General features: G+C 38.2%; 5 protein-coding genes and 2 long non-coding RNA genes across 11 annotated transcripts; 3 read left to right on the top strand and 4 right to left on the bottom strand.

Moving 5' to 3' along the window:
• Window positions 1–308: 308 nt before the first annotated feature.
• Window positions 309–2,413, bottom strand: LOC124204983 (chromatin assembly factor 1 subunit B-like). Its single transcript, XM_046602249.1, has 6 exons — window positions 2,155–2,413; window positions 1,950–2,082; window positions 1,656–1,874; window positions 1,438–1,589; window positions 903–1,360; window positions 309–836 (listed from the first exon to the last, which is right to left on the bottom strand). Exons 1-6 carry the CDS (start codon window positions 2,278–2,280, stop codon window positions 440–442), a joined length of 1,485 nt encoding a protein of 494 aa, XP_046458205.1. The 5' UTR covers window positions 2,281–2,413; the 3' UTR covers window positions 309–439.
• Window positions 2,414–3,660: 1,247 nt separating this feature from the next.
• On the top strand, window positions 3,661–4,462 carry LOC124204979. Its single transcript, XR_006879177.1, has 3 exons — window positions 3,661–3,793; window positions 3,883–3,970; window positions 4,044–4,462. It is a non-coding gene; the product is annotated as an uncharacterized LOC124204979 (long non-coding RNA).
• Window positions 4,463–5,577: 1,115 nt separating this feature from the next.
• Window positions 5,578–6,248, top strand: LOC124204978. The gene is made up of 3 exons (XR_006879176.1): window positions 5,578–5,699; window positions 5,772–5,862; window positions 5,928–6,248. It is a non-coding gene; the product is annotated as an uncharacterized LOC124204978 (long non-coding RNA).
• Window positions 6,249–6,254: 6 nt separating this feature from the next.
• LOC124204977 (deoxyribose-phosphate aldolase-like) lies at window positions 6,255–7,841 on the bottom strand. Its single transcript, XM_046602239.1, has 6 exons — window positions 7,628–7,841; window positions 7,413–7,562; window positions 7,021–7,347; window positions 6,785–6,940; window positions 6,644–6,729; window positions 6,255–6,585 (listed from the first exon to the last, which is right to left on the bottom strand). The coding sequence occupies exons 1-6, from the start codon at window positions 7,656–7,658 to the stop codon at window positions 6,379–6,381; spliced, it is 957 nt and encodes a 318-aa protein (XP_046458195.1). The 5' UTR covers window positions 7,659–7,841; the 3' UTR covers window positions 6,255–6,378.
• Window positions 7,842–9,749: 1,908 nt separating this feature from the next.
• Window positions 9,750–12,582, bottom strand: LOC124204976 (phosphatidylglycerophosphatase and protein-tyrosine phosphatase 1-like). Of its 5 annotated transcripts, none has more exons than XR_006879175.1 (7): window positions 12,437–12,582; window positions 12,197–12,348; window positions 12,038–12,118; window positions 11,789–11,980; window positions 11,568–11,719; window positions 11,071–11,410; window positions 9,750–11,005 (listed from the first exon to the last, which is right to left on the bottom strand). XR_006879175.1 is itself a non-coding variant. In XM_046602238.1 (5 exons), exons 1-5 carry the CDS (start codon window positions 12,425–12,427, stop codon window positions 11,588–11,590), a joined length of 570 nt encoding a protein of 189 aa, XP_046458194.1. In that variant the 5' UTR covers window positions 12,428–12,576; the 3' UTR covers window positions 11,504–11,587. The 5 variants fall into 5 exon arrangements, 3 of the variants coding, with proteins under 3 accessions (XP_046458192.1, XP_046458193.1, XP_046458194.1); XR_006879174.1 differs by having other exon boundaries at window positions 12,415–12,576; XM_046602238.1 differs by lacking the exons at window positions 9,750–11,005; window positions 11,071–11,410 and having other exon boundaries at window positions 11,504–11,719; window positions 12,415–12,576.
• A 1,885-nt stretch (window positions 12,583–14,467) lies between these two features.
• Window positions 14,468–15,605, top strand: LOC124204975 (proline-rich extensin-like protein EPR1). The gene is made up of 2 exons (XM_046602235.1): window positions 14,468–14,610; window positions 14,733–15,605. The coding sequence occupies exons 1-2, from the start codon at window positions 14,590–14,592 to the stop codon at window positions 15,447–15,449; spliced, it is 738 nt and encodes a 245-aa protein (XP_046458191.1). The 5' UTR covers window positions 14,468–14,589; the 3' UTR covers window positions 15,450–15,605.
• Window positions 15,606–16,584: 979 nt separating this feature from the next.
• On the bottom strand, window positions 16,585–18,076 carry LOC124204974 (chorion peroxidase-like). Its single transcript, XM_046602234.1, has 6 exons — window positions 17,937–18,076; window positions 17,703–17,733; window positions 17,280–17,598; window positions 16,969–17,174; window positions 16,713–16,889; window positions 16,585–16,631 (listed from the first exon to the last, which is right to left on the bottom strand). The coding sequence occupies exons 1-6, from the start codon at window positions 17,991–17,993 to the stop codon at window positions 16,597–16,599; spliced, it is 825 nt and encodes a 274-aa protein (XP_046458190.1). The 5' UTR covers window positions 17,994–18,076; the 3' UTR covers window positions 16,585–16,596.
• Between the last annotated feature and the right edge of the window lie 6,039 nt (window positions 18,077–24,115).

Here is a 24,115-nt window from a genome sequence, read left to right as displayed (position 1 = left end):
GATAGATTTGTACCCCTTATTGCATTATAATACATTTTCTATTAAGACAATAGATCCTCTATACTAGAAAATAATTTCTCATTTTTCCAGGAACTTAATAGCAAATCTGTAATCCACAACCCAGGGTCAGTAGTGATATTAACGCGCCATTAAAAAAAAAAGTTATGGATTATTATTTTATGAAAAGTTAAGAAAAACCACATCATATCTGTTGATTAATTAAGCTTGACCGATTGATGATCAATCCTCGTAATATGTGTGTAAATATGGATAATAATAAACGCGGTTATTAAACAAATTCCCGGTTGTTCATCTGCGTATCTTTTTAATGCAAGTTATATTCGAACTTGAACACAAACATAAGGCTCAACTTTAGGTAAAAAGGGGTTTGTTTGGGGGAGGATTCGTACATACGAAATAAAACATCTACAGAGTAGGGTTATTTCTTGGGACTGGAAAGCGTGATTAATTTAACACGTCTCGGACTGCTGCGAACGTTGGCGCATTTCGGACTTTTCAGGGCGGTCGAGCATTCGGAATTCAACTTGTTGTTGGTAGGAGGACAAGGTGCAGCAGGAGTGTCCAGGGTCATTTCGGTGTCTTCGTAGGCCAGGTGGAAATCTTCGTCATCGGCCATGTCGATTACCGGCTGAACATTTTCCTGGAATATTTCCCCCTGTAGTAATGTTTGGAAACTGGAAGGTAAATTTGGCGAGACGGCTTCCTCCACACATTTCACATTCTCATAAGGTTTTCCAAGCTCGCCATCACTGAACGTTACAATCGAGCAGTAGCCATCCGTAGACGAAACGACTATGATCCGTCCATTGCTAGACCTGACAGAGAAACGTGGAAAATGTAAAAAAATTTATGCAAGAAAAGTGTCAATATAGACTAAATACCAGGCCACGTCGGTAAGGCGGGTGTAATGTATACGACTAATTCGTGCAAAAGGTGCCTTTTGCTGGGTATCATAGAGCAGGATGGAGCTCTCTGTTGCAATAGCGAAAATCATTCTGTAAGGAATGTCGTGTACAGATGGCTGGCCAGGTCGCAATTCGAACAGGATCGGACAACAGCGAACAGCAACCGTAAAGCCATCTTCTGATGGATAATATACAACTGGCTTCGAAAAATTATCATAGCGAACAAAAGCGTAAGTGGTGTGGATTTTTTTCTCTTTCTTGGTGGATTCGCTCTCATCAGTAGTGGTAACACCTTCAAGTTCCAAAAGGCCACAAGGGGCAAAGAGAATCCTACCATCAGGCGAAAAATTCAAGCGACGACAGAATGTCTTGAGGGTATCATCGTGAAAAAGTTTGTAAGGCTTTTCTTCACCATCGGCATTTTTTAATTGCATCTGTAAGAATAGTCAAATTCCAGTTACACAAAATAGCTTTTTCGAAATGGAATAAGTTGAAGAATAAAATGAAATACCGAACTTTGTTTTTGAACTAATTTGTTTGTCTGAAGTGAGTAAACTCTACAACTCCTGTCACTGCTTAATGTTGCAACAAACTTGTTCTTTGGATCCCACGTTACACCTTGAACAAATCCCTTCTGTCCTGAGAGTAGTTGGATTGATTTCCCTTAAAAAGTAGAAATTAACAGTGTTTTGATTAATTAATATCACTTTATAGATTGATTATTCATACCTTTGATGACATCCCACAAAATGGCTGTGTTATCCACAGATCCTGACAAAATCTGTGAGCAATCAGGAGACCAGCAAATATCATACACGTCATCCATATGTCCCCTAAGAACTTTTAGAACAGTCCAGTTTTCTTTATTCTCAGCTTCTGAATCTTTATTGGCAAACAAATCAGGAATGTCTGACTTAGGTTTCAGCATCCAAAGCATAATAACAGCCTCTATGAATTTGAAACATTCAACATTAATTCAACGTTAAATTCATGAAATATAGCTTCTTAAAAGATGAACAATACCATCATCACCAGAAGCTAGCATATCTCCATTTGGTGAGAATCGGACTGCATTGACAGATTTTGAATGTCTTGCTAAATCAGAAAGGAATTCCACGGAACCTGCTCCATTTTCTCCAACAGTTACACTCCACATCTAATAAGAACAAAATAAAATAAGATTGGAATCCAATTGTGAAATAAAAGCAAGACACAACGAGAAACTTGCCAAAACGTGAGAATCAGTCCCTCCCGTTGCTAATCTGAGAAGGCCATCACTAGATTGTGGCTGCAAGTCGATACTTAATACTGGATCACGGTTGTGCCAAGATATTTCAGGAATAGCGCATTTCATTTTGTGCTACGATTTCCTTTTTCCCAGTAAAATAAAACGAGAGATAATTACAATAATAAAAATGAGTTTGCTGTTCTCGTTGTTCTTGTGCACGGGACTTTACCGCCAACAGCAGAAGCCAATCAGTGTTGCCAGATTGATCAAAATGCCAACAAGATGCAAGTTTTATTCATTTCAAATTAAAAAAAAAAAAAAAAAATTCTGATTTTTTTTATTATTAACATCAGAATTCAGAAATGTTATCTTTGCTTAGTTTTCTACTTTTTAGTATCGAGTGGAGCATTGATATATAATCCGACAGACTAAACCAGAAAACTACTGTATCGAGTCCATTCGATTATGATTCGATTAAAGGTCATCTATTTTTGCAGCGATTTCGATGAACACGACTTTTTAGGTTGCCCATCCATGCAGATCGAGGATACAAAAATTATACACAGTGAAAGACTTAACGAGCCGAGGAAAAGTTAAGTCAGGCATGTGTGATAAATTAGACAACAATTTCAAATCAAAATGGGACTAGCCACAAAACACCTGTTTTCGTACCGCGTTTTCTCCTTATTTTCTACTTTCTCCCATATTCCAGAAAGCACAAGGGTATAGCATATAGGCTTAACTGGATCTTTAAACGTTAAACCAATTGAATCGGTTTAAATTCAATTCAATCCTCTTACCACAAAAACGACACAAAGAAAAAACATTAATGTCGATTTATTTTCGAGCAAATGAAGAAGAAAACTGGTGCCGCTATTATTAATCAATTGTCGTGATATGTTCTTTTCAGGTTTCCGAAGAAGAATTGATGAAAACCGACACGAAAACGCTATTACGTACAGTACGAAGTATATTTATAGAACGAGACGTAAAAATATCAGCAATAAACTATAAAGAGCCAGCCACTGGGAAGAAGATGATGTGAATGATGCCCGCAGGTTGAGCTCTGGTCTACTTCTCCCTACAGTTCTGAACTCTGCAGCACTGTCAAGAACCTCTAAGACGGCCAGCAATTATTGCCGTCTCGTGACGGCGCCCTGCACAACGATGGTTTCCGTGGCCCCAATTATTTTACCTTATACGATTCGAATGTGATTACAACGAATGCGCGCAACTGTCGCCAAAAATGTTGTTCCGCATCGGACGATTTTCAACAAAGAGTGAAAAATCCCACAAGTAAAACGAATAAAAAGATGTTAAACAAAGAAAGAAATCGATCGGCTGAGAAATAGGGAAAAAGATCAAGTTGGTTTACACTATATACAACGAATGAGCGCGAATGAGTTCTTCACAGCTCCAGAGGGGTGCAGTATACAGCCATGCATGTAATGTAAGGTGTACCCGATTGGGCACCGTGTTCAGCCCGAGATCCCAGCGCCAGCTGTTTAGAGAAAATGAGGTTTCCACGGAGAAAATGTAGGCCGGGAAACTTGGTATATAAGCGGCAGTCTTGGTCCGATATATTCATTCACTCGCCGATTCCCCAACAATAAACAACAACATGGCTTCTATCAAGATGGTAAGTCTCTTTCTAAGTTATATTATAACATTCTACTGAAATCAACTGTGAAAGTATTTAAATATATTTTTATTCTTGCATGCATGCAGATCGCTCTGTGGGCTTTCTTGGTTGTTCTGGTGGCAGCAGTCAGTGCCGCTCCCACATACTTTATCTTGGATGATGGCGAAGTTGAGGGTAATAATGAAATTACATTTCTACAATATCGCCCAAAACTTGTAACTAAAAAATCTGATTACGATTTGGTTAGCCCCTCAATTGGTGCGCGTTCGCCGTGATGACAAGTACGTCGCCGCCGCAAGTGGTGGTGGAAGCTACGGAAAGGGACACGTTGGACCCGTTTACACCTTCGTCAAGACCGACCCCAAGGCTAACTTCAAGTGGGGAGTCCGTCACCGCGCTGGATCTCAGTACGCCGGTTAAGCGGAATGCTTCTTGCCGATTCCTTTAACCCAGAAAACCCTCAAGCTGGCTCTTGAGAAACTGACGGACCCACATCTCACGCTCCCACATTCATTTCATCTGTTTTCATCCGTTTCTGAATCATCGTCTGAATCGTGAAACATCATCGTTGTTCCATTTCTTTTCAATATGCCTGTCGTTAACTTACCCTGGTTATCGATAGACATCTTTTGCGATCGGAATACATTTCTAAATTTATCTCCATAACATCTGAAATAAAACTTCAACTTCGGTAATCACTAGACAAAGAATTATAATTTAAAAATACAAGCGCATAACTTGTAGCAGAAGTTCAAGAGTTTGAGTAAGAAAAACTTAGTTAAAAATAAAATATACCTATTTGAGAAATTTTAACAAATTAATAATAAGAATTCTTATTTGAACAATTTTAGTAAATTAAAAACGAATATTCCTGTTTGAGCAACTTTAGCAAGTTAAAAATAAGAATTCCTACTTGAGCATTTTTTTTTGGTCACTGCCAAACCGAAAAAGGATGTCGAGCGTGACGGAAATGGTCATCATAATAAAATGTCGGCTTTTTATTTCGTAAAACTAAAACAAGAAAAACCAAAGTTAAAAGTTCAATGAGCTGCGGAAAAAACAGTTGCCAAAAAAAGTGCAAAAAACATAGGTAAACGGTACTTATTACGGTAAGAATCAATGTTTGGACGCCAGGAGGGTACTATTTTTTTGCGGTGTTTATATGTTTCATGCGAAATATCCCGAATTCCTAACGGGTGTGTTCTTAACTTCTTATAGCTTCCCAGTTCAGAAAAAAAAAAAAAAAAAAATCGCGAATCGTTATTTTTGCGTGTGCATATGGTCTTCGTCGAAAACAATGCAATTTCAGGATAAAAATGAGCACTGACCTTCACGTTTTTTCATCAACCTGGTTACAGTCATGAAAAGAACAAAAACAGAGAGAACAAAGAAATTAAATAATGAACCATTATTAAAAGAAGATAAGAAAGAATTCCCAAAATTCTGAATTTTGTTCAGATATCTAGCTACCGAGATAATTGAAATAAACTCGACGCCTTGCTTGACCTACAGTAGTCGGGACCGTTTCAATTGGCTTTTGACCGCAAGCGGTATATTATTGAGTGAGCGCGTGATCCCTTGGATGATTGAGTCGGTGGAGTCGATGACTCAGAAATAAAGCCATCGGTAATCGGTTCTTCACGCAAACAGCAAGGAGGAGGAAGTTTTCAAAGTGCAATGACGCCGCTAGCCATTATTATTTCCTCCACTCACGACGTCGCGTGTCTCTGCAGAAACGTGAACCACCCGCCCCACCACTCGTTACCTATAAGAAAAATGTGGGACAACTTCCCTGCTACGCTGATTCCATAACGACGACGGCTTCCTATAAAAACTTCGGTTGTCAATTGTTTTTCAGCACACTCGTTCCAGCCAGCTACCAAGAATGTCGTACATCAAAATTGTAAAACATTTCGACAGCTTTTTAGTCTTGATGTGCAACCATTTTTTAAACTTTCTTTTGTCTTTAACTCAGGTTGCCCTGGTTATGCTTGCTGTCGTCGTTTTGGCCGATGCCTATCCCGCAGAGAATCCTCGTCTTGTCGTAAGCAATGGACAGATGGAAGGTATAAATTCCCTTAAATATATCGAGTTAAATATTTGGTCATTAGTGTTATGAAATTCTTTGTAGCACCCCAAAATGTGCGTGTCACTCGTGACGACAAGTTTCTATCACCTTCTGCAGGAGGCAAAGGCTACAAAGGGCATGTTGGACCTGTCTACACCTTTGTCAAAACCGATCCTAAAGCCAATTTCAAATGGGGAGTCCGCCACCGTGCTGGTGTCCAGTACAGTGGCTAGAAATCTAATGATTGCATTACATTAATTTCACATTTTCGTCTTTCCAACATTCGCATTTGACGCATGTTGATACTAGTTCACTCATTAACCTTGTTATCCCGTATTTATTTGAAATTTCGAATCAATTATTTAATAAATGTGGTCTTCAAAATCAATATAATTTGTTTCCTCCCCGTGGATCCTATATAATGTATTATTCTAAGCTCAATAACAAATAACTACAGAGATTCTGGGTTTTAAACAGAGCGTAGCATATGGGAATGTGTGCGTCCAATTGTCTCTCAAGCCATGGGCATTTCTTCCGCCAGAAAATAACCGCCTGTAAAGTGGTTGGTCAGGTTGCGCTCAATGTCGTTAAGCAGAGCCGATGCTCCTATGCGGAACAGCTCAGGTGTTAAGTAATCATCACCCAGTTCTTCTTTCATAAGCGTCATCCACTGAAGCACATCCTTGGAAGTTCGAATACCGCCTGCAGGCTTGAATCCTACCTTCATAACCAGTAAAAAATGTATTAACATTAAAGATAAGCTTGTTAATATAAAATACTTTGAAGCCCGTCTTTCTGTTATAAGCTCGAATGGCGCGGCACATGACCAGACCAATGGGCAGTGTTGCATTCACAGTCTCTTTCCCTAAACAAATTGACGATATAATTCTGTTTAGTAATATATCGAAAATAAACCATACCAGTGGAAGTTTTGATAAAGTCTGAACCAGCCATCATGGCCACAAGGGAAGCTCTATAGATATTGGTTAAATTGCACAATTCTCCCACAGCCAAAATGGATTTCATGTGGGATTCACCACATGCCTTTCTCATCTGAACAAGCTCATTGTACAACTCTAATCCAGCAAAAAATAGTATTAATCTTTGAAATCTTTAAAATATATTTACATATTGATAATTTATACTAACAATATACCTTTCCAGTTTTGAGCTAAAGCTAGTTCTCGGTTGATGACAATATCAATTTCCTTGGCACCACTCTGAACAGCAAACTCGATCTCTGCCAATCGAATTTTCAGAGATGTTTGTCCTGTGGGGAATCCTGTTGCAACAGAGGCAACTGGGATATTTGCTCCCAGCCTTTCTAGTCCTAGACAAGCATCAGCTACTCTAGCAGGATACACACAAACTGCTCCAGTTGTTAGCAGTCCATTACCAATGTGAAGCGCACTGGCAATACTATCACTCAACGGATAGGCAGCCTTAGAACAAAGTCTTGCCACATTTGAAGGGCAATCATCACCTGCATGAAATAATCAAAGTTGAAATACCAATAACCACATACATACATAGGCCATAATTTAATACCAGCTAGTGTAGTGAGGTCAATACACTGGATGGATCTTGCCAGCCATTCCACTTGATGGTCAGCATGTATTGAGCGGCTCGTCAGCAAGTCTTGAATCCTTCCCTTGACAGCTTGATCGTTGACACACGAGCGGTTTACCCATCCAAGATCTAAAAAGAGTCAACATTTTTGCTAGTACGACGAATATTCTTGATATAGGAAATATGTGATTTACCTAGAGGAATCCCTGAATTTCTCTCCAACATTTCTAAATTTCCGCTTTTGGAAGTTCTACAAGTTCTACAAGTTCTACAAACTTGTTTTGGATTTGACGGCGAACGACAGACAAGGATAACGACGTAAATAATGTTATGCTACCCAACTCAAGGTGTAGATGGCGTTGCACGTAAGTGAGCGACTGAGCGGGTCGTCGCTATTGCAACGTCAGGCTGACGTTGCTATAGTGTATTTTGGCTATTGCAACGTCAGGCCGCTAGGTGCGCTGCAGTCTGACGTTGCGCTATGCCGGCGCATAGCTATGCTGGAGGCTTGGAGCAACGTCAGGCCGCTAGGTGCGCTGCAGTCTGACGTTGCGCTATCCCAGCGCATAGCTATGCTGGAGGCTTGGAGCAACGTCAGGCCGCTAGGTGCGCTGCAGTCTGACGTTGCGCTATGCCAGCGCATAGCTATGCTGGAGGCTTGGAGCAACGTCAGGCCGCTAGGTGCGCTGCAGTCTGACGTTGCGCTATGCCAGCGCATAGCTATGCTGGAGGCTTGGAGCAACGTTAATGAACCATTTGATTTTAATGCTACAAAATATGTAGAGAATATAAATTTCAAATAATGCTAATAATATGTAATAGCTGCATAATATGTCAGAGAGAATCAATCTGACGTTCTTTATCGTCTCTATCCTACTTGACTTCGTCGCTGCAGTCGCCAGTCTGACGTTGCTCTATCCCAGCGCAACCGAGTCGCTTTCTTAATCTTAAGCTTGGAGCAACGTCAAATAACTACTTAATGCTACAATTCATGTATAATGTTTTATACTGCCATAATATGTTAAAACTCCTATGAATTTATAGAGAATCAATCTGACGTTGCGCTATATATTCCTACATTATACATATATTGCTGGAGCGTTTGCGTTGCTTACCCGAATCTCTGATCCTAATCTAATCCTACCGCTGAGCCTCTCTTTATGACCATGCTGAACTTACGTCAGGCCGCTAGGCGCTGTAGTCTGACGTTGCGCTATCATATTGCATCCCATTCCATTCTTACAGCTTTATAATACTATAACAGGATCCCGCTTAAATACTGTATGAATGTTTTGCCAAATCCCGCCAGGAAGAAATTCCATCAGATGGTATTCTCATTATTGTTCCGTTAGCTCACCGATTTGCACAACTTTTACTGGTTCTCTTTATTTTTCTTTTTGGACACTTTTAAAAATTAAAGCATTAGTTTCATATGTCCAATGATTTTGATCCAGCGCCTATGACGGGGGTAATAGCCTAGCAGTAGAGGGTAGCAAACGTAAGAATTAAAGGGCCTGACGTTGCTCCGGGAAATACTTTACTACACTAAGAGGCCCATTACGATAGCGCAACGTCAGACAACAGCGCACCTGATCGTAGCATTAAAATATGAGTTGGCTGACGAAGTGAAGAATGATAGCGCAAATTCAGATTGATTCTCTATGAATTTATAGGAGTTTATACATACTGTGCAGGTCGGGATGCAGGTATACAACATTATACACGAATTTTAGAATTAAGTAGTTGGTTGACGTTGCTCCAAGCTTAAGAAAGGGACTCGGGTACGCTAAGATAGCGCAACGTCAGACTGCAGCGCACCTAGCGGCCTGACGTTGCTCCAAGCTATCGAAAGGGACTCAGTGCGCTGGGATAGCGCAACGTCAGACTGCAGCGCACCTAGCGGCCTGACGTTGCTCCAAGCCTCCAGCATAGCTATGCGCTGGGATAGCGCAACGTCAGACTGCAGCGCACCTAGCGGCCTGACGTTGCAATAGCCAAAATACACTATAGCAACGTCAGCCTGACGTTGCAATAGCTTTTTCGGACTGAGCGCGAAAATTTGTACAGATTCATAGAGGAAATCCGTAAGAATTTTTTAATTAAAAGTTGAGGTAAATAAAATGCTTCATTAAAACGGATAAAATTAAGAGTACATAAAAGATTTATATTAATTCCATATAGGGCAAGATAAATTTTGAAATCTGAAGTTACGCGATCTCAGTTGCGACCTGGTTGCGAGACCTAATAAACGTTTGAAAAATGTTGCATGTAATTTTTCGCTAAGGTAAAAAAAAAGGTCAAGGTCTTGAAAAAAAATTCACATTAAATTTATATTGTAACAAAAATCCAAAAATGTTACAACAACCAACATTGTTTGTACAATTTTATAACACTGGACATATTAGAATGGCAAGTCGCTGGTGGGAAACGAAGCTTTGGTTTCAATAATTTCATCATCACGAGTAGGTCTAGCAAGTTATTTTTATTTTGTTAGTCTTCTTTTATGGATAGATTTTGATGTAAATTTTGGAACACTCCGACCAGGAAGACTTCTTGTCCTTTTAGCAAACGTACCAGCTCTACTGATGTTATTTTTTTTCAATCCATTCTTCATGGGCATTTTAGGTTCCAATTTCTTATTAGCGACAGTTTTGTTCTGCAATGGAGCCGATTTCATTATTTCAGTCTTGTTTGATTTTGATTTCAATTTCTTGCTGCTGTCTGTAACTGCTTCCAAATGTTTCCCACTTTGCTTAACTTCTTCCGTCTTCCGTTTTTCCTTTGGGGGACTTTTCCTTTCTTTTTCCAATTTTTCTTTAGGTTTTTCGACCGATTTAGTTCTGAAATTCTTGTTTTCTTCTTTGCTTTTTAATGGAGATTTCTTTTCACCAGCTGGCGTTTTTTTGCGATCCTGTTTACCTACTGCTTTCTTGTCATCTTTCTTTTTGAAATTTTTATCCTCTTTTGCAGTTGGCGCCTTATTCGAAAGTTTGCTCTGAGTTTTCTTCTTCATCTCCTCCTTCGGCAGCGTTGTTGTGGCGGTTTTGCTTGAAACTTTCCGGCTGCCCTCGGGCTGCTGACGGGTCTGTTTTGCGTGACGGGTGTCACTTTTTGATAGTTTCTCTGGAATCTCCTGATTAATTTTCTGGCTTCTTACGTTACTTCTAATTTTTACCGGTACGTACTTGTTCTTTTTTTCTTCTGGTGAATTGTTTCTACTTGGTCCATTGAAAGATTTGAGGGATTCCACATTCTTCATACTATTCGTTGTTGAACCCATTGCTTTGGAATAACAATCCTCATAGCTTGAATTCCGAGTTGCGCTCCTTCCGGTAGACTCCACAACGTCTTCTCCCGCGCCTTCCTCATCGTCGTCATCATCACTGTAACTTTGAAAACTTTCTCTTTCAGAAGAACTGTTTTCACTCTGAGAAGAACTGTGATCGTCATCATCCCTGTCACTGCGCTCCTCAGCTGAATTATCGTCGTTTACGTCTTGACCGAAGCAAGAAAAATTCTTCTCGAGATACTGCAAAAATCTGTTGCACATCTTTTGTCTTGATATAATAAACCTTACATGAATAATATCAATCACGAATTATTAGGCAGTAAACAACAAATTTCATTTAAATCGTACCTGTGTTTGTGATGATTAAGACCACATAAATTACCTCAACAATAAGATCAAATTGCTTGTTGAAGAGAGGTAATAAGCGCACCATGTCCTGTCCACACTAAGCCCACAACTGTACTGTTTTCTAACTATTAGATCAAATTTGTTGCTTCACTTATTATTTGTAACCATTTTGTTGAAATTTGGAGGGGAAAAAGCGGAAAGGGATTGCACAATTCTTTTTGCCATTTTGTCGGCCGTCGTTTACGACCATGGAATTCAGAAATTTTTCTGTATCTTTTTCGTACTGCCAGTTGCGGGGAGAAGCTGAACAGGCGATAGCTTTATAAATCATGCAGCTTTTCTAGATAATCAAATGGTAGTATGTATATACAGTAGTTATTCAAATTAATTAAAGCAGGACAATATTATTGCTATGTAGAGTTAAAAAAATTGATAAGATTAAAATTTCTTTATTTTTCTTCCTTTTTTTGCATATTGAGACAAAGTGAACTTCTTACCATCTAGTCACAATAACACATTATGTTGAATTGCACAAAACTTCATTTTTATAGAAAGTATCCAAGGCTTCAACTTTATTAGGAGGAAGGAGAATATGTGGCCTCACAGATTTGAGATGCAAAATAGCTTGTACTGGAGTCCAGCCATGTTTCTAAGTATTACAGAGAAATATTTTTACTTTATTGCTGTTATTATACATGACAATCAATAATATAAATACCTTCATCAAGTAACAGGCAACTAGAGCAGCACTTCTTGATCGACCTGCTTTGCAGTGCACATATACCACACCGCCTTTAGAGACTGTATTGTTCATGAATTCCACACCCTCTAGGAGCATTTCTTGAGGAGGTGCTTCAAACATATCAACCACAGAAAAGCGAATATTTTCAACACCTAGCTTTTTCCATTCCTGTTGTAATGAAATATTTTTATGAATAGAAGTTTAATACAAATTAAATAAGCAAACCTCTGGTTGATTTGTTAAATATCTAACTTCATAATCTTCATTAAGGGAAACAATTGCATTCACTTTTTCTTGTTCAACGAGCTGTTTAAAAATTCCAAAACTTGAGATTGAGTGGTAAAACATGTTAATGAAAGAATACCTCTATAAAGTGATTAGTACCTCTCGAGTTTTATATCGTAAAGGCAATGCTCCCAGAATTACATGATTGTCGACGTGATTATACCACTGTCTGCTTGATATCTTTTCCATCATTACATTGTATGCTAATGAAGGGAAAAATAATATACGGGCAAGGATTGAGGACATCTTGTCTAAAAATAAATATAGATTTAAGCACCTCGATGAAGTCTAAATTATTACATTAATAATCTGTAAACCTGACGTTTCCATTGAACGCACATAAAATTAGTTGTGGGAAAGCTAAACCTTGCTTCCTGTACTACCATTTGTTGTGGTTGCGATCTATGGACGTGGACGATTCGTCTGCTATTTGTAATCAAATACACCAACCGCGCAACTGCGGAGTCGACGAGTCCACCAACTACTGAAAGCAGTAGAGAAGCTTTACAAATGTCAATAAAGGCTATATTCCACTATACGTCTCATTTACCAAGCCCGAATAAGTAACCTTAGGCACCGGAGAAAATATTTGTACTCATTTCAACAAGTATGTTAATCATTATAAAGCCCTCGGAGATCAAAACACTAATTGAGGTCACGCATGCAAGCTGAAATTAGTTTCACCACCATGGTTTCACTACCTTTTCCGGATGGCTTAAAACAAATATAACCCGTTCCGAATTAAGGCCAGCATGATGGGCACAGATATTCGTCAATCGAATCATTTTTTAGTGTTTCATAGTAACTTAATATATAGTCTGTATATAATTATATATGTAAAAGATAAGCTGAGAAATGTAGGAACGACGAGTGGTAAAATACGTAGGAAGCGGATATGGAAGGTCCGCGAAAGGTTCAGTTACGATCGAATCGTTTTCCCACTTGCCGTCTACACGCAAGGTAATCGGAACAGCAAACGACAAGTTTTTGTAAATAACAGGAATTATTTACACCAGGGAATTATTGAAAACAACACGCCAAAAATGGAAAAAACAATTGTTGACGAACCAAATTCAGGACTAACCCAAAGGCGGAATCGGAAAAGTGGAATCTAGAAAGCGGATTTGAGGTGAATCGGGCATTTTGAGGCAAAAATATATTTGAGTGAAAAAAAAACGATATTGATAAAAACGATTATTAACAGCTTTAGAAAAATAAAATCAGCTTTTTAGACTTTCTTGGAACATGGAACGGTATAAGGAACCTAGAAGCGAAGTGCAAAAGAATGGCCGATCCGCCTTAAATCCACTATTGCGTTTCCAATTCATATCTTTATCTTATTGAGCAGATAATACATTTTGGTTAAATTGAATCTAGCTTTTCATGGCACGCTCTTCACAGCTCGTGTAGAGCAACATTTCTCCGTCTCGTGTAATAAGCACCACCGCCAACAATAACGGAAATGTTGAATAATTCAGAACTGTAACACTTGCATAACGTCAGATTAAATCTAATAAGTAACAATTGTCCGATGTGAGCTTGAATGAGAGGTAAATTTAAATTTTATTATTTTTTCTATCAGAGCGGAACTAACTGTATTGATTCTTATGGTTACTATACCGCCGAGCGCTGTGTGCTCACGACACGAACCACATCCGCTACACTTCTGTTTTTATTTAGCACATTTAATTAACAACTTAAAAAATTGTTTGACGTATTTAAGCGTGAAAGGTAAAATTTGTTATTTTAGCGGATCATTCCGTGATTGGATCAGCAGTTGTTGTTAGATATCTTACGATCCTGATTAATTCTACTCCATTTACTTAATAAAATGATAGTAATTTTGCGTTCAAATTAAAAAAAAACGTCGCACAATTTTTATTTTTTGAATTGGACCTTTCATTCAACAAAAAGATCGTTAGCGGTATTGACGATTCCCCCTTGCTTATAATAAACTGGAGCTAGCGTCTTGACTTTACATAAAAGGGACTAAAAAAAGATTTTATTTTCGAAACACGATAGTTTAAAATTTTCAAGAGGTGCCCGATTAAGCCAGCATAACAAAGTGCTATTCGGATAGCTGTCCTTGTATTGGTTAATCGATTTGAACTAATTCTTTACCTTTCTCAGACTGGTTTTATCTTCTCCAATATGATCGATCAGCAAAAGAAACTAAAAGAAAGCCATTGAATGTTCTGCCGAATTCAGGTTATAAAATATCGGAAAATATGTTTGGAAAACGCCAGAAGTATATGGGTGGCTCAAACCAGTAAACCACACGAGAGAAAACAAGGAAGCAGACGGATCGGTTGGAGAAGGCGGAGACTTCTCTGGATGTACACACTGGATATAAATACGTTAACATTTTTTTTGTATTTTTATCAGTTCTCAAGTTTCATTGCAAAGCTTCTTCCGAGGCTTCTTCTTAGCTTCGAAATTCATCTAGCATAACAAGAAATACAAAGATATCAAACGCTTAATTTTTCATCAGCATGAAACACGGCATTCCCAAGGTAATAAGTTTTGTATATAAGTATGTATATCAGGTTCAGCTGGGCACTTCTTTATTTTATGTAGATAGCCTAGTAATTTTTTGTATTTTTTGTATTTCTTTTGAATTTTTTTTTGCGCACAGTTGTTCTCTATGATCTTACCGATACTGTTAGCTTTAACATTGGTTAGCTTTGATGGAATCTTATCTGCAGCAAGCGACGAAATGATTGAACCAAAAATGGATCACTCCTTCAAGAAAAATCAATCAGAGAGGCGTGATCATCATGACAGTTACCAAGGCGGTTACAATGAATATCTTCGACATCCGTTGAAATCACACGACAAGCATAAGAGACCCAGACCAAATTATGGAGCCCCTAAATCACAACACGGGCCACCCAAGGGACAATACGGTGCACCCAAGCCAAACAATAAGGCTTCACCATTTCCGGGTTATAGCCAATCAGCTTACAACCCATCTTCGTACAGTCCTTATTCGGATCACAGTCCTCCAGAATACAGTCACCCAGATTATAGTTCATCTGAATATAGTTCTGCCTCTTACAGTCCTCACGCTTACAGTTCCCCAGTCTACAATCCCCCAGCACCTTATTCTCCCCCATACGCTACAAGCTATGATCCCACAGCTTACTCCCCTTCCATTTATCCTGAAACACCGTCGGCTTATTACAACGAACCTACTTATCCTCCCCAATATTCAGATCCTGCATATCCCTACAAAAACAGTGCAGATACAGATAAAGGTGGCTATAAGGGAGTCTCTAATAACGACAACAATAATGGATTCGCAAATTTTGATGATTTCTTCAAGCAAACCCAGAAGTTTAAACAATTTTAATTTAGATCTTTATTTTTTTTTATTGACTCAATAAGAAAGTTACGGAATTATATTTCCTCATTCAATTGTTATTTGTTTATCATACTACGGTTTCAGCCCCAGTTGATGAATGACGCTTATTGTGTTATTGATAGAATAAAAAAATGTTCTAAATTATATGTTGGTTAGCATTTACCATTCTACAAGCACGCATATCGTACAAAGGATAAGTATAATTTTTTTTAAAACAGAACAATAAAAATCCATTATATTTTCAACCACGTCAAGAGTTACCGAATTGCAGGATACCTGCATGTTGTCTCAATCCCAGATTCCTCTGGTTGCGCTGACTCCTGTATCCTAAAAAGCTCATCACTATTATTCACTTGAATATCAAATTGAGTAGATTCTGTTTTGTAGCGTAGAAATTTCATGAGTACGGAACTGACTATTTATTTTAAATTATTAATCATTTGCCTAAACATATACAGTACCCTCACAAAGTTTGGAAACACGGCGAGTGTTTCCGCGCTTCTAACACGGCGGCTTACGGGCCAATGTGTCTCCCTTTTTTCGCGATAACTCACGTTTGAGTTATCGCAAAGCAAATTTAAAAAAATCTTCTTGGTGACGAAAGAATTTTCTTTCACCATGATTTTTTTCAGATTTTAGTAAATTGAACTTTAGCCCCAAAGTGCTAGACATAAAGTTTGGAAACATCGGCGCGCTCGCCATATGTTTCCAAGCTAAAGTGTATGCTAGTTAAAAAATCATAAAAAATTGAAATTAATCAATTTTTACTTGAAACTTTTACCAACGGTAGACGACATAGTCGTCTACATTTGGACAAAGTTTCAAATTTTTCTAATGAAACTCTGATTTTTCCCGATTTTTTAAAAAACAATTCCGATTAATTTTGGTGGCGCAGGGACGAAATCCTAGCCCGGGGGAAGAATAGAAGAGGGAAAACCGCCGGACCCCTTTGTTCTCCCCTATTCTTCCCTCTATTCTTCCCCCGGGCCGGTCCAAATTTTTTCCGTATAATGACCGTATGAATTGAATGCAAGTGAAAGTACCGTCGGCCGATGGATTGTAAGTTGAATCGTTCAGAGGAATAATAATGGGAAGGCATTCGGGATGAGAAGTGGTCAGAAGAGTAGTGCCTATGCTATCCGTTGAGCAGCACGCGAATTCTTTGCCCATCTATTCCCCGTTTCGAAATGAATATTGAAAAAGGATTATGTTATTATTTGCTGTCTTGATACTTATTTTCAATGTCCTTACTGTTTTTGAAAGTGGGAGTAAGTGTTAGATCATGATCAAGGAACTGGCCCCATTGCATCGCCAGAAGAGTTACTGCGGGATTTGGAACACTGTCGTTCACCAAAACGGCAGTTGAAATTGAACGAGGGCTTGGCAAAGGGTTTTTCGTCAACTTGCTTGTACGAATCGCTCCAATACCTTTTTATTTCCGAGTAACAATAATATAAAAGCTAAATGAGAACACCTATAAAAGTTAGGTTAACAATATACTTCATACCGTCACCATAACCCTCGTTCGAGTTGACAATAAGACGAGAGAAGATAGAACCTGACTTTCCAAAAGATGGAACGACCAAATTGTTACACGTTCCATCGATATTACGGAACTTGGATGTAGCATCGCAGGTTTGTCGGTCATCAGCACCGTTTCTAAAATTTGTCGTCTGACCAAAATCTCCAATCTTCTCAGCTGGGATTCCCAATCTTTTTTTGAATAATAAAAAATAATAATAATAATTAAGGTGCAAAAATGAATAAAATCCCCTTAAAACGGGATTTATTATTGCCATTTTTGTGTAAAAATCTCACTTATCACTCAAATACTTCCGAGCAACTAAATAGACAGCGGCTTCTTTTGACTCTGCCGCCACTTCTGGATCACGTGGTTTGGAAGCGTGGCGACACGGATAATTCATATTCTTTTCTCCAACATTGGTTGTGCCATGATTTTCCTCTGTTTTGCGGACTTCCTTTGAAATCTGGTTTTCCAGTTTCTCCCACTGATCTACATATTTTCTGCCAATTCTTAGTGCCTCCGTTAGCTCATCTTCTGGGATATGTATTTCTTCTGTTGACCGTTGTGAAGCTTCAGACTCGAACCGTTTGACGAGAGATGCGAGCAAGTCATCTTTAATTGGTAGAATAAAACAATATATCTCACAATTGGTAATAAGTCTGGACTGTTCTGAACTTCAATTGGGACTTATTTAAGTTCATAAGTTTTCAACATACCTTCTATTAAAAAGGCGCTCACATCTGGCATCTGTTAAATACAAATATAAAAAAAATGGAAAAAAAAATCACTGATAAAAATATCTAATATATATATATAAGTATTGGTTATTACATTTTATATTTTTTCTGTAACTCTATATTCCTTATCTCTCTTAACGTATTTATACAAGAAAGAATATGATAACTAACTTATGTATAGTATTAAAGTAAAGAAATGTGTTTCTATATTACCAGTAAACAAAATAAACCGACTAGGATCGGCATATTAAAGTAGAAAAAACCTGACATTGCATAAATTTTTTAAACTAAAAATCTGCCCACACTTCTCGAAAGAAGACTAATATTCTGGTAATGAGACGATCAACTCATGTTTAGAACTATATTTCATTCACGCTTTTATAGTCTGTCATGCGTAGATTAACTTTTTTTTTTACATTATTATGACCGCAAAGCTAACATGTTGAAGTACCAGGAACTCTACAGCTTTTCTTTTCAAAAATGTTTTCTGTTCACATCCCACCTGGTTCAATATTTATAAACTGACTGTCCTCAATGGTTTTTCCAGCTATTGGACATTCCAGGATATCTATAAGATATACCTCTATAGAACGTAGCTTGAGTTATATGTATAAAACAACGTTTTTCAAATTGCATGAGCAAACGTTCTGAAAAGTGGTTTAATGGTGATTCATCATGCAACCACCAACATCTGCTTGAAAAACAACTCTACGACTTTTTTGAGACAGGACTGCGCAAAATAACAGCGACCATACTTAAGCACCGCAAACATGCAAGGTTATATGGATGTAATAAATGGTTGTGTGAAAAAGAATTGAAGTGAGTGCGACGAATTTTTGAACGAAAAATAAAAATTGAAAAACGAAAATTGGATCATTTTGAAACCTAACAGTTTAATCACTGCCATTTTATTTCATGGAGATTTCGAATTTTTAAAAGAGTAGAAAAGATATTTCCAGAATGCTTTTCGCCTGCTACAATAGCCGCAATGCACTTAGCTTTTTCCGACTATGCGCAACAACGGTCTCTAAGAGAGAGAGAGAGAGAGAGAGAGAGAGAGTAAGCGTGGTTTTTGAACGCGGGGCGGGTTCAAATCCCGGATGAGCCCATGCCATATTTCATACGAGTAGTTAAAGTATACGACATGTTACATTACATTACATTACATTATTACAGAATTTATATAGCGCTTTTTCATGAAATGGTCAAAGCGCTTACATTGGGCAGCGACAAACTTGCGTAACTACATGTATGCTATCTTAAAGAGATGCGTCTTGAGACGAGATCTAAACAACGACATAGAATTGATCGCCCTAATATCCTCCGGTAGTTTGTTCCAGAGCGTCGGAGCGGCATGACTGAAAGAGCGAGCACCGTACGTCTCAAGACGAATCCTAGGGATACATAGAAGGTTAGGAGACGTTGCCGATCGGGACTGCAATGCTGGGCGATAGGGCTTGATGAGTTCAGATAAGTAAGCTGGAGCGGATCCATGAAGGCAGTGAAACGTTAAAACGAGGATCTTAAACACTATACGGCTCTTAATCGGGAGCCAGTGCAGGGCCATCAGATGCGGAGTAATGTGATCATGTTAAAGTATCATTTAGAGGCACGTTAACATTGCAGATGTGGTAGCGTGGCCGAGTGGTTCAAGGCGCTGGTTTAAGCCACCAGTCTCTTCGGGGGTATGGGTTGGAATCCTATCGCTGCCAACGTCAATTTTTCCCAACCTACAGCAGCGTTGCTAGGAATTTGTGATTGTGCACCCATGGATATTGTTAATGGTTGTGTGGCCTAATGGATAAGGGGTCGGACTTCGGATCCGAAGGTTGCAGAATCGAGTCCTGCGACGATCACTCGCATACGCTTATTTTTGGTATTTTGAAATGTGGGCGCGCGAATAGTTATAAACAAAAGACTAGTATACCTAGGCCCGTCCAAGGCCGGGGAATCAGGCGGCTAGACATGATTACCACCGCGCACAGCACACACAAAGAGCAAAACGCCAGTCATCTAACCTTACTGTGTGGAAACCTAATAGAATGGGATACGTGGCCAAATTCAAGGAATACAAAAACCTGGGATGATGACTCAAATTGTAGTTGTATCGGTGCTATTAATAAGTATGTGTTAAGGTAAGTGCCAAAGTTCAAAATTTAATGACAAGGTCAAAATTTTCAAACAATTTTATTTCAGAAATGTCGCTGCATAAGAAATTTATATTAAAAAAGATGGGGAAGCAGTGTATTAGATTTGACCAAAAAAATCAATCAAATCCAATCAAATCCAAAATATTTAAAGATTTGATTTGGATTTGAAAATTTTTAAACTGAAAGATTTGATTTGGATTTGTATTGATTTTCTTCAAAAATCCAAACCAACCAAATCCATTGGTGGCGCCACTAGCGCTAACAGTTTGCAATTTTGAGCTGTAGATTTAATCGTAAGTGAATCGCAAACGCTAGAGGCGGTACCTCCCAGTCAGGTTGGGGATGGGTAGCATTTGTTACACTAATGGGGGAATAGCTGGAAGACCGAACTACACATAAGCAGTAATAGCGGTATAGTACCATGGTCTATAAGCTTAGAGGTCTACGAAGTGTCGATTTCTAGTAGTTTCGTCTGCAAATTTTCGAAAATAAAATTGGGGCTTCCGCACGGGACGCTGATTACCAGGTTTTTTAAAATAGGTTTTTCGCTTAAATTTAACATTAAAAATTAAAGTAATTGTCTTGTGTGAGAATCTATCGACTTTATTTATTGTATCGTTCATCTTCATTATACTATACAACATTATTTGCTATAATAGTTCTCGTAAGCAGCTCACTGATCGGCACAAAATATTTAAAGCGACTGAAACTTTAAAGTGATCTGATGAAAAAACAGAAGGGTTCTGACCCTTCCGAGTAACCATTACGCGGAGCTTCCAACCATGTCCTTGGTCGCAATTAATTAGTCCATAAAATGACGTTTCTTTGTATAAATAACATATTTCGCTTATTTCATAATTCGTAGTAAACCCAAATGAATAAAGCTCATTTATTAGATTTACTTCTTTTGTGTTGGTACACCGAGGAAAACAGTTATAATTCTGTTAAATAAGATTTACGGCAACAGCCGCAAATGGAATCGGGCCAAACCCGAAGAGAATTAGGCTCCACCCCCTTTCAAGGGCAAGGTGTGGGGAAACCGGTGAAAAGCCGGAAAACGGTTTGCGTTTGATGAATTATTACAGAAGAACAACCAAAAACACAATTTTCAAAAAAAAATCAGCTAACAGTTCTAAAAACGCTCTGTTATTAAAAGAAAAAATTATAAAAATCGGTTAGCAGCTTTAATAACAATTAATTTTTTAAGTGGGCAAACTTTTGAACTCTTTTTTTCACATAACTCCTCTTTTTTTGAAAATATTTTAAAAATTCAATAAGCATTCGAAAGAAAATCAAATTCTCTATCGAATAGTTGTATTGCCATATGTTTAAGTAATAAGGGGACGAGGCAAAATGAAAATTAAAAAAAAGTGTATTCAAAAGCGGCCCACGGGAAAGTGTCAAAAATCAAAACTAAAACACCCGTAACTTTTTAACGGCTACATATTTTTTAAAATCCTTTGGGGGTTGTGATTGCACAGTAGTTTTTGACCTACTGCAAATTTGAAGAAAATCGGAGGTTTCATCGCGCCACCGATTTGTGGAGTTGGCGCGGATTGACTTAATTAATTAATTACAGGACTGTAATTAATGAAAAACTGCTAAAATAACAGCTTAATGACTAGTGACATCTGGCGGTGGCGACTACGACTTTTTTACTTTAGGTCAAAATAAATCACCGCCAGATGTCCATAGCATCCCCGTGATGACGCAATCTGTATGTCCCAACCATGACGCAACAAGCAGATTTGCATTTATGTTTTGCAGTAATTAAACTAAAAGATGGTTATTTTTAAAATTCAATCATTGAACTTTATGTGTAAAAATAAGAAAATATGAGTTGAGCAAACTAAACGTAAATAACTTGCAAGGATATTGAACTGTGACAGAAAAATCCCGTCTTATGACCAAAAAGTCTGTGAAAAAAGTGTGAATTGTGAATAAGTCCGACTTAACAATAGGTCATTTGTCATTTAAGACAGTTTTCAACTGGCTTACGACTATCCCTTCGCGGCGAGCTGATAAGCTTGCTTTTCTATCTTAAGTTACGTAAAAGTTAAAAACTTTGGGTATTTCGTTAAAATCAGTTTGTTTTTGTGTACACATTTAACGTAACGTTTTCTTTCCTTTCCTTTTCAGATTACAAACTAATCATTTTTAATTTTGACTGTACTTCAAGGGACAAAAAAAAACAGAAGATACAAGAGAATAAAGATGACAAACAGTACAAAAGGAAGGCGAATGGCATGTAAATGGCAGGCAAACGGCAGGCAAAAGGCAAGCAAATTGCAGTCAAAAACATTTTTTTTACTCTACGGAAGTATGGCAGGTACAAGGGGTAAAGAATCAAACATGCACCATCTCTTCTAGTACAATCTCTTCCATCACCACATCTCCCACCACAACCAACAACATTCCTGGGTCTTCCAGCACGTCCTCCTCTTCCACCATTTGTAAATCCCTTTTAGATGTAAGTTTTAAACTTATGTGTAAGATAAACAGGTGTTATTATAATGGAGTCATGTTATACTTTTATGTGTCACAGTCGAATTATTCATATTCGACTTCTTTTATTGAGTTGTAATTCCTAATCATGGATGGCGCTAGTGACTGTCCCGAATTTTGGCAAGGGCATTTATGGTTGATCTCAATTAAGGAAGACGTTTGACCAATCTAATAAAACGCAAATGTGTCATAGTCCGTGCCCAGAATTAGGAACACTAATACTCTAATTTGAAATATTTTTGAAATTCAGGGTGAAAATTTCTTAGGGCAACGGCGTCAAGTAAGCAAAATTTGGAATTGACTTACTGACGATATTCTGAAATTTCTGGAAACCAAAATTTTCTTTGGCATTTTTGTAACTTGACAACGTCGCCCCTCCCCTCCCAAAGAGTGAGTAGCGCAGAAAACTTTCATTTCATGCCGAAGAAAGTTAGGGAACTCGAATGTCAACAGGAACGAGATCCCGTTAACTTATCATCACTTTATGAAATAAGATAACTAAATAAATTATGAGGAAAAGGTGTTATAAATATCTTATATACTATTTTTATTTTTACATTTTGGGTCTACTCATACGTATGTCTCACTACTGCTCATAAAAATACGCAAAGATTTAAAAATTAAAATATTTGCAATACAATATATTTTCGAAGTAATAATAGAGGGATGTTAGGGATAGGATTCACAGTATACATTGGAAATTTTCAGTCTATGTGCCTGATTCATTTCATTCGTAGGACAGAATATAAAAATATAGCATTACATATTTTACATTCTGCCTGCTACAAATTTGTTTAATAACTTTCCTACCGTTGATGACAATCACCTTTAACAGATGACAGTTCAAAATTTTTTTGTTCTACAAATTTCTTAATTTGCTGAAGATGGAAATTACAGAGCCTTCGTCCTCGTTTAAAAAACTTACTTTTTTAAACGCATCTTGGACCGATTCAAAAGCAACTTTTTTTTAACCTTAAAGTCGTCTTGAGACTTAGAAATTTCGCCGTCTTTCTCAGACATCTTTTGATAGATGCTGTCGGTGACGCCAATTACAAAATGTTCGTCGACAGCAGTGAGCTGACCTCTCAGGGAGGAGAAGGAATGGGGTCAGCTCATTGATCCATTCCCCCTCGAGGTCATTGATTGGTTAGGGTCATTCCTTCTTTATAGAGAGGCAAGCGTAGCATTACTTCTAGAAATTTCCAGATAGTAAAACTTCGGCACGTTTTTTACGAAAAGGTGACGGTTGTGGTAAGGCTCTCTCTTCTCGAGTCACTTTTTTTAGTTCAAACAGCTCCGTCTGGACTGCAGTCAGTTCGGCATCTTTCTCAGCAAACATCTTCTTCAGTTTTAAGGCCATGGTTTCGACAAAGTCGTTGTCTTCGATTTACAGTGACAAACGACTTTTCACTGTAAGATTGCGATGCATCGGGAATCGATGTAAGTTATAGTTTTTGAGCAGAGTTCTCACGCTCTGCGCCTTAAACGTTTCAAAGAGTCAATCTTCTCTCAACATTCCACTGTTGCAGCACTACCCCCTTTTTAAATTCTTTTCCCATAAAAAGTTATGAGAAATAGAGAGATTTTCTAGAAACCTATATGTATGTTTAGGGAAGGGGGAATTCAGCCATTTTGGATGCATGTCTTGGAGGAAGAAGGCACCAAAAGATCAACTGGGGTAGACGTTATAAGGAAAAATGGGGGATTATAGTGAGGAAATGCAATCCCCTTGGGACA

This window comes from Daphnia pulex, chromosome 10 (genome assembly GCF_021134715.1).
Source record: "Daphnia pulex isolate KAP4 chromosome 10, ASM2113471v1".
Taxonomy (NCBI): Eukaryota; Metazoa; Arthropoda; class Branchiopoda; order Diplostraca; family Daphniidae; genus Daphnia; species Daphnia pulex.
Note: the sequence above shows the minus strand (reverse complement) of the source record. Positions and strands in the feature narration are given on the sequence as shown.

What these genes read in the sequence shown, in the direction of transcription:
- LOC124204974 (XM_046602234.1), bottom strand. Translation starts at nt 17,993, where the DNA reads ATGTCAGGTTTTTTCTACTTTAATATGCCGATCCTAGTCGGTTTATTT. An exon ending in GAGCGCCTTTTTAATAGAAG is followed by an intron (nt 17,599 to 17,702) that starts GTATGTTGAAAA and finishes TACCAATTAAAG; the next exon opens with ATGACTTGCTCGCATCTCTC. An exon ending in CGGAAGTATTTGAGTGATAA is followed by an intron (nt 17,175 to 17,279) that starts GTGAGATTTTTA and finishes ATTCAAAAAAAG; the next exon opens with ATTGGGAATCCCAGCTGAGA.
- LOC124204975 (XM_046602235.1), top strand. Translation starts at nt 14,590, where the DNA reads ATGAAACACGGCATTCCCAAG. An exon ending in TGAAACACGGCATTCCCAAG is followed by an intron (nt 14,611 to 14,732) that starts GTAATAAGTTTT and finishes TTTTGCGCACAG; the next exon opens with TTGTTCTCTATGATCTTACC.
- LOC124204977 (XM_046602239.1), bottom strand. Translation starts at nt 7,658, where the DNA reads ATGTTGGAGAGAAATTCAGGGATTCCTCTAG. An exon ending in TGACCTCACTACACTAGCTG is followed by an intron (nt 7,348 to 7,412) that starts GTATTAAATTAT and finishes TATTTCATGCAG; the next exon opens with GTGATGATTGCCCTTCAAAT. An exon ending in TTTAGCTCAAAACTGGAAAG is followed by an intron (nt 6,941 to 7,020) that starts GTATATTGTTAG and finishes TTGCTGGATTAG; the next exon opens with AGTTGTACAATGAGCTTGTT.
- LOC124204983 (XM_046602249.1), bottom strand. Translation starts at nt 2,280, where the DNA reads ATGAAATGCGCTATTCCTGAAATATCTTGGCACAACCGTGATCCAGTA. An exon ending in TAGTTCAAAAACAAAGTTCG is followed by an intron (nt 1,361 to 1,437) that starts GTATTTCATTTT and finishes CTATTCTTACAG; the next exon opens with ATGCAATTAAAAAATGCCGA. An exon ending in CGCCTTACCGACGTGGCCTG is followed by an intron (nt 837 to 902) that starts GTATTTAGTCTA and finishes TTTCTCTGTCAG; the next exon opens with GTCTAGCAATGGACGGATCA.
- LOC124204976 (XM_046602236.1), bottom strand. Translation starts at nt 10,983, where the DNA reads ATGTGCAACAGATTTTTGCAGTATCTCGAGAAGAATTTTTCTTGCTTC.